The following is a 7,899-nucleotide window of genomic DNA, read 5'->3' on the forward strand; positions in this document are numbered from 1 at the left end:
ACAATTATACTTTTATGTGTAGCCATTTATTACTTTACATCAATATATATATATATATATATAGAATTTCCATATATATAAAAGAAAAAAGTTGCACACTATGGTTTTTCCATCATAAGTTCAAATTATGAAAATAACATTGCCGCATAAGAAAATAAGATTTAATATATTTGACTGTAAAATAATCGTGAGCACTGAAACATTTTCCTTTATTTCATATGGGTAATGAATCATGATCTCTCGGTGCTGTAATTTCCACCAACAGTAAAACTCCAAATTCAATTCTTTACTAAGTTTAGAATGGACTAATAAATTCTATTGAATGCCTTGAAATTAATTCAAAAAATGTTCTAATGAAGAAGAAATAAACCATGTAACATACAGACCACAATTTATTTTCTCCTTATTTGACACACTTCAATAAGGAATCAAATTGGAGATTATTACTGGGGGGAGAGAGAGAGAGAGAGGGTCCCTGTAGGCCTCATGTAAGTTATCCATAGAACCTTTAGCCCTCATCAAAGTCTTCCCCATTGTTCAGATTTGATAGTCCCATGCCATGGATGCTGTCATACATCACACACAACATTTAGGCTCCATTTGTATTTATGAATTTGAAATGCATGAATTTAATATTAATCATTCAAGGAGAGAAAGTAAGAAGAATAGCTCATATTTAGATATGATAGTTTATCTATGTACTTCACTATTATATTAAGAAATTTATCATGATGGATTTGAAATACCTATGAAAAGAATAATTATTTGGAATCATTCCAAATATTCTCTTTTTAGCTACAAAAAATGTTACAAAAAATACGTCTTTTTCAGTTTTTCTATCCACCAATAATAGCTAATTCTTCAATATTTGTATAAAATTAATTTAAAATACGTTCAATCAAACAGACTCTCTTATTAAATTTCTTAAAATATTTTAGACAACAGTTTTAGATGATATCATTCTAAGAAATTTTTTTTTTTTTTTTTCTTTTTGGAATCAATTACTAGACTCTCCACCCAACTAATAGAACAACTAAAAAGTTTATCCAGTATTAACTAAAACATCCTCATCGGGATAACTTATCTCCTTTATTCAGTATTAAAAAGTTTGTCAAACTTCTTTTTTGAAGTGGTTCACGGTATTTCACATAAACAAAACAATTAGTTAACGTTACTTATGGCTATGGTTAGTCTTCTAATACGCTAGTTACCAACCTTAAAATATATTATGCAACGAACCTGCTTCAGAGATGGTCCAGTTCTTGTCAAATCCAACTGCCCAGAAGAAATATCCACCGAGGCCATTCGCTCGAGCGAAGTTCACCTTGTTGCTGATCGATTCCATGTCATCATACCCAATCCAATCGGTTCCTGCATATGAGTATGTCGACACGGTCTCCTCATCAAACACAACAGAGGCATTGTTTGCCAGATTAAAATCCACAATATCACTATACTTCATGACCCCTAAATAGCCAGGTCCTGTCCCATTTGCAGGAGCTCCGATTCCATTCTGATTTGGGTCCTTCAATTTCCATGTCCTACCATACATGGGTAGCCCCATCACCAGTTTCTCCGGCGGCACGCCATTTTCAACCCATGTCGAAATACCATAGCTAGTGCTAACATTGCTGGACTTGTCAAATAGCAACGCTTGAGCACCGGTGACCGAGGTGTCCCAAGAACCATGGTAATCATAGCACATTGGGTTCACAAAATCCAGGAAGTTTTTAATGGCACCGCCAGGGTATGTTCGTGGAATCTTCGATAAGAAGAAGTTGGAGGCAAAGTAGACTGCGGCAGACAAAAGGAGTCGCGGCTTACCAGAAGCGAGCGATTCCTTGTTAGTGGCAGTGCGCCACTCGTAGAAGAGCATTGAGAAGCGTGTCATGTCCTGTGGGTTTTGTGGGAATTCCCAATCGAGGTCAAGGCCATCAAAATCATACTTTCTAGCCACGTCGATGGTTGACTTGATGAAGGCAGTACGGGTGTCGTGGCTGCTTGCCATGTTGGAGAAAGTTGAAGAGTTTGAATTTCCTCCTCCGATGGATAGGAAGGTTATTGCAGGCGGCATTTGGGAATGGAGGGTGGCAGTGAAATTCCCCATCCACTGATCGTCAAGCGGGGTGACAAAGAGTTGGTAACTTGTGGCATCGGGCAAAACGAAGGCATAGAAGAGGTGAGTGAAGTATTTAGTAGGGATTGTTGATGGAGGGAACCTTTCAGCTATCGATGAAGGCCAATATCCACCCTTGATGCCACCAGAGGGCAGTGCATGAGCAGGGGCCGGTCCTGGTGCATATGGAGCTGGTGAAGGAGAAAATGGAGGCATCGATGGCGGTGTAATTTTGTGTGGTTTAGAAGTACAGGGTGGAGATGACATCGGTATTGATGCAACGCCAATGATGGCCAGAAAGAATGACAGAATTTTTTTTGTGGCCATCATAAGATTTTTCTCTAGTTGTTCATTGCAAGAATAGTGAATTTACCTATATACAACGATGTTGATTGGATTAAAGACCATGTTTGTATCAAAATTCTATGTTGCTTCGTCCAAATATGTTTGGAGATTTGTGTTTAGATTTAGCAAATGTTGTGTTTAATATTAATATTAGTATATACTTTTTTTTTTTTGGCCAGCTTTCTTGTTTTCGAACATACTTTGTTAATTTTGGATTGGGACATGCTTTTCTAGTCATCAATGTTGGACCTATCTATTGCAATAATTAGACCGACTAAAAAATAGAATAAAATAAAATAAAAATATCCAAAACATTGTGGAAATTATATTGCATTCATTCTAAGGGCTTGTTTGGGAAGTAAAGATTTTAACCAAAAAGTCACTAAAAGTTATTAAATTATTCTCTCTATTTTTTATACTTTTTTGTATAAAAAGAAAATCAAAAAATCACTAAAAAAATCAATTCTTAAGTGAGCTCTAAGTAAAACACAAACTCAACCAAAAAGAGTTGCATTCTGGACTTTTCTCTCTTTCTTTTATTTTCTTTCATAAATTTTTTCTAGGTTTGTAACATTATTATGATTTACCCTACTTATTATTATTATTATTATTATTATTATTATTATTATTATTATTATTATTATTATTATTATTATGACTGGAGCTATACAAAATTTAAATTAGAATAAAACTATGTAGGAGCCTTAAGTCCTCTCATTTTAAAATTAAAAAATCCATCAAAATGATTTTTATTTTCAAAAATATCATTAACACATGATTCTTGATAACTTATGATTGCACCAAATCATCAAATCTCAAGTTATTTTTAAAATTGGTAGAAGGTCACTAAAGGAAAATTATGTAGTGGTTTTGAGGCAAATTCACATAGTGCCCTAATTTAATATTTATTGGTTAAAGTTATGGGACCCAGTACTTTTTGCTTGAATTTTGAAAGAAAATTTGACAAATATTAAGTAATAAATTGTGTGGAATAATATTCTAAAATCATCAAATAATAACTCCACCCTACAAGAAGCACACGAATATGAGTGTAGAGGAAAATTCTTAAAAGAATAATAGCTCAATTTTTGCTATTTTTTATGATCAGTGTCTGTACCAGCTATCAAAGAATTTTCTACCAATTATGTTGAGATATGTTAAGTAGCTAAACATCAGGTTATGAAATTATTATTATTTTTTTAAATTATTTTTTATTTTGCGTTAAAGTGATTGATGTAACTTATGCTTGCAACTTGCAAAGCAAAAATAATAAGCTAAAAAAATTAATTATTAAAAAATAAAAGAGTGTGGTGTGTACTTTAGTATCCCCTGTACTTTTAAAATCGATAGCATTCCCTCCGAGGCTCTCCACATATAAGAGACGATGAGGCCAAATATTTATCATATTGTTTGCCCTGTTGGAGGTCCATTTTATAATGATTCTAAACAAAATGTCTACTCCAATTGCCTCTCCTATTAGAGATGCTCTTCTAAATTATTTGGTGGACATAAAGTAATGGGTTTGAGTCTCATTAGTGGTCGTTGGGAGCACGTGACTCTAGAGCCACTAGCTCCTTACCATTATGTGCCCCTTTGATGAGGATTGGGTCAAGTTACGGTTTAACTCGCCTAGATGAAGTGCGTCCAGATCCTCTAGAGTGAGAGTTATCTAAAGTTTGGTAATGCTGTATCAAAACATGTAAAAACACTTCCATACTTCCCAAATGATACACATTTTAGTGCTGTTTAATGTCAACAAAATCCGGTTTAGAGATCCATCTCCCATCTTCCCCTAAACCGTGGAATACATCCCCTATCTCCTCCCACACAATACAATGTATATAAACACAAATCATATACATAATCAATCAATACATAAGTTCAATGTATTATTCCAACCGTCATATTCGATGACACATTCAATTGATTAGTTTTAGTTCACCTAATCCTCATGCATTGTCTACAACAAGCCGACTATCCTCCACCGATAGCCCAAAACAGTTATTTCTAAACAGAAAATAAATGCGTCAAAAGGATATACTATCCACATTTTTCATAGGTGAGCGATAAATTAAACCAATTACACCCTTTAATCCCATATCTTTCCAATTTGAAGATTCTCAATTCAATTTCTCATTTCTAAAAATTAATTATACAAATTAATTTATCAAACTAATTAGGGCATTTTCCCATAATTCACATATCAACCCAAAGGCTCCATTTTCATCAATAATCCAACATTTACCTCATTTCTCTATGTCATACATGAATATGGGTTATTACATATAAAACCCCCATCTTTTGTAAATTACACGAAGACCCCAAACTTTTCCCAAAATTACACAACACCCCTAACATGTCAAAATGCCAAAATCTAAAGACAAAGCTCATAAGGAGGAGTAGGGTATCCCTACCTCGAAGTTAGAGCTCAAATGGAGAAGAAGACCAAAAACCAAAGTGCTCCAAATCCACAAATTTTCAGACTAGAACGAAGCCCTCAGCACCCTCTATCTTTTATACAAAGAACTTAGGGTAGAAGCTCACTATAGGTAGATCAATCCCTAAAGAGAAGACAAGTATAGAGAGAGAGAGAGAGAGTCGAATCTAGGGTTTACAAAAGAAAGAAGATGAAAAATTTATGTTCAATCCCGCTGCTGCCTACTGATATATAACAGGCTCGCTCGAGCGACCAGACACAAGAAACCCTCGCTCGAGCGAAGAAAGTCTCGCTTGAGCCAAAAACTCGAAGCTTCAGGTCTGCAACCCAGAAGCACGCTCGAGCGACAGAATGCTCGCTCGAGCGAAGGAACCCAAAACATACACCTCGCTCGCTCGAGTGAAGGAAAGCTCGCTCAAGCCAAGAAACACAGCTCTCAGGTCAAAAAAAGACGCAGACGCACGCTCGAGCGAAGGAACCCTGGCTCGAGCGACCAGACACAAAATTCAACTCTCGCTCGAGCGAAGGAACCCTGGCTCGAGCGAATGACCAAAAGAAAAGAGCTCGCTTGAGCGACAAACTACTTGCTCGAGCGAAGGACCAAAATTCTGGGCAGCAACCATTTACTCCCAAACACAACCAACCTATAACAAACCTGCCCATCACATCCTATAACTCAAATAACAAGTATTGAAAGACAGAAACAAGACATAACAACTGCTAACATCCACGGAACCAAGTCCGGGTCACTATACAACAAGGGGTAAAACCCGGGATCGCCATAACCTCCCCCCCTTAAAGAATTTTGTCCCCGAAATTAAGCACAAGTTTTCAAACACAGGTTTTTCTCAATTTCCAACAATATGACATTTCAATAATCAACAACTTGACCCATTACCGGTCATTCCATCTCTTATCAAGAGGTATCTCACAATATGTAAAACAACATATATTTCAACCTGCATTATCATTATACAATTTCCTTTCAATTTCAACAATTTTCAACATACATGATCCACAATTTCATATCATAACTAATGTTCATGATACATTTCCATTTCTACAATATATTCAACATATGCAATGTTACATTAAACTTCCATGTCGAGGCAAGTTTCAAAATTCTTCCATTAAACCAAAACATTTTCAATGTTTTACAGCTTAAGACATATATAATGCTCTTAAAGTTCAATAATACCACAAAATCTCAATGCATAATTACACATCAACAAACATGCCCGGATATTTCTCACGGACTTCCAACTCACGTTCCCAAGTGGCTTCCTCCACTCCATGATGCTTCCACAAAACTTTTACCAAGGGAATGGTCTTGCCTCACAAGACTTGATCCCTCCTATCCATGACCCGAACCGGCCTCTCCTCATACTAGGCATCCTCATCTACCTCTAAGTCGGTCCAATCCAACACATGCGATGGATTCGGTTCATACTTCTGAAGCATACTCACATGAAACACGTCATGAACTCCGGACAACTGCGGCGGCAAAGCTAAACGATAGACAACCTCGCCAATCCTCTCAAGGATCTCAAAAGGGCCAATAAATCGAGGGGACAACTTCCCACTCTTCCCAAACCTCATCAATCCCCGCCCAGGTGATATTTTCAGAAAGACATGATCACCCACCTCAAATACCAAAGGCCTTCTCCTACGGTCGGCATAAGATTTCTGACGACTCTGGGCTGTAACAAGCCTCCTACGGATAAGCTCAACTTTCTCTGTCGTTTCCTTTACCAACTCCGGGTCCAACAAAGGTGCGTCACCCACTTCGGCCCAACAAACTGGAGACCTACACGGTCGGCCATACAAGGCCTCAAACAGTGCCATACCGATACTAGACAGGAAACTGTTTTTGTAGGCAAACTCCACCAAGGGCAAGTGCCTCTCCCACGACCCCCTAAAGTCAAGAACACAACCCCGAAGCATATCCTCAAGGATCTGAATAGTACGCTCGGACTGCCCGTTAGTCTGAGGATGATAAGCCGTGCTAAAGGTCAACTTAGTGCCCAAGGCACTCTGCAAACTCTGCCACAACCTACCAGTAAAACGAGGATCTCTATCTGAGACGATCGTCACTGGGACCCCGTGCAACCTCACTATGTCCCGAATATACAAATCGGCAAGATGATCTACCAAATCTCTCACGCGCATAGGGATAAAGTGTGCCGACTTAGTCAAGCGGTCTACAACCACTCAAATAGCATCACTACCCCGCTGAGTCCTCGAAAGACCTACAACGAAGTCCATAGTGACATGCTCCCACTTCCACTCGGCAATAGGCAAGGGTTGTAACAAACCTGTTGGCCTCTGATGCTCGGCCTTCAATTGCTGGCAAGTAAGGCACTTAGACACGAAAACTGCCACATCTCTCTTCATACCCTTCCACCAAAACTGGCGACCTAAATCCCGATACATCTTCGTGCCTCCCGGGTGCACCGTAAGGCGTGAATGGTGAAACTCTCGGAGTATCTCCTCTCGGCAAGACTCCGGCACAAACAAACGGTCTCGGTATCTCACACTTAGGTCGGGATACACCATCAAACCCTTATCAACCTTCCCACTAGAGATCTTCTCTCGGAGGGATTCTACCTCAAGGTCACCTCCCTATGCCTCTAACACTCGAGTCACAAGTGTAGGCTGCGCAATAACAGAAAACAAGGCCGCAGCCTCAACGGATTCGCCTAGAAGCAAATCAAACTCGCCCAGTGCCCCCAACATCTCCCACTCCCGAATGGCTATACAAGCTACATCACTAATGGATTTCCTGCTAAGGGCATCGGCTACGACATTGGCCTTCCCCGGATGATAATGCAACTCGAAGTCGTAATCCTCAATAAACTCCATCTACCTCCTCTGCCTCAAGTTCAAGTCTTTCTGTGTAAACAGATATTTCAGACTTTTATGATCCGAGAACACCTCGAATCTCTCCCCATAAAGGTAGTGCCTCCAGATTTTCAAGGCAAAAATCACAACTGCTAGTTCT

General features: G+C 38.6%; 1 protein-coding gene across 1 annotated transcript; it reads right to left on the minus strand.

Moving 5' to 3' along the window:
- Positions 1–413: 413 nt before the first annotated feature.
- On the minus strand, positions 414–2,390 carry LOC114272308 (class V chitinase CHIT5a). Its single transcript, XM_082922904.1, has 2 exons — positions 1,240–2,390; positions 414–566 (listed from the first exon to the last, which is right to left on the minus strand). Exons 1-2 carry the CDS (start codon positions 2,381–2,383, stop codon positions 538–540), a joined length of 1,173 nt encoding a protein of 390 aa, XP_082779030.1. The 5' UTR covers positions 2,384–2,390; the 3' UTR covers positions 414–537.
- Positions 2,391–7,899: the final 5,509 nt, after the last annotated feature.

This window comes from Camellia sinensis, chromosome 4 (assembly GCF_055761805.1).
Source record: "Camellia sinensis isolate YWXY chromosome 4, ASM5576180v1, whole genome shotgun sequence".
In the NCBI taxonomy this organism is placed as follows: domain Eukaryota; kingdom Viridiplantae; phylum Streptophyta; class Magnoliopsida; order Ericales; family Theaceae; genus Camellia; species Camellia sinensis.

Coding starts and splice junctions, on each gene's coding strand:
- LOC114272308 (XM_082922904.1), bottom strand. CDS start 2,383: ATGTCATCTCCACCCTGTACTTCTAAACCACACAAAATTACACCGCCA. Junction 567..1,239: donor CTGGACCATCTCTGAAGCAG/GTTCGTTGCATA, acceptor GATGTATGACAG/CATCCATGGCATGGGACTAT.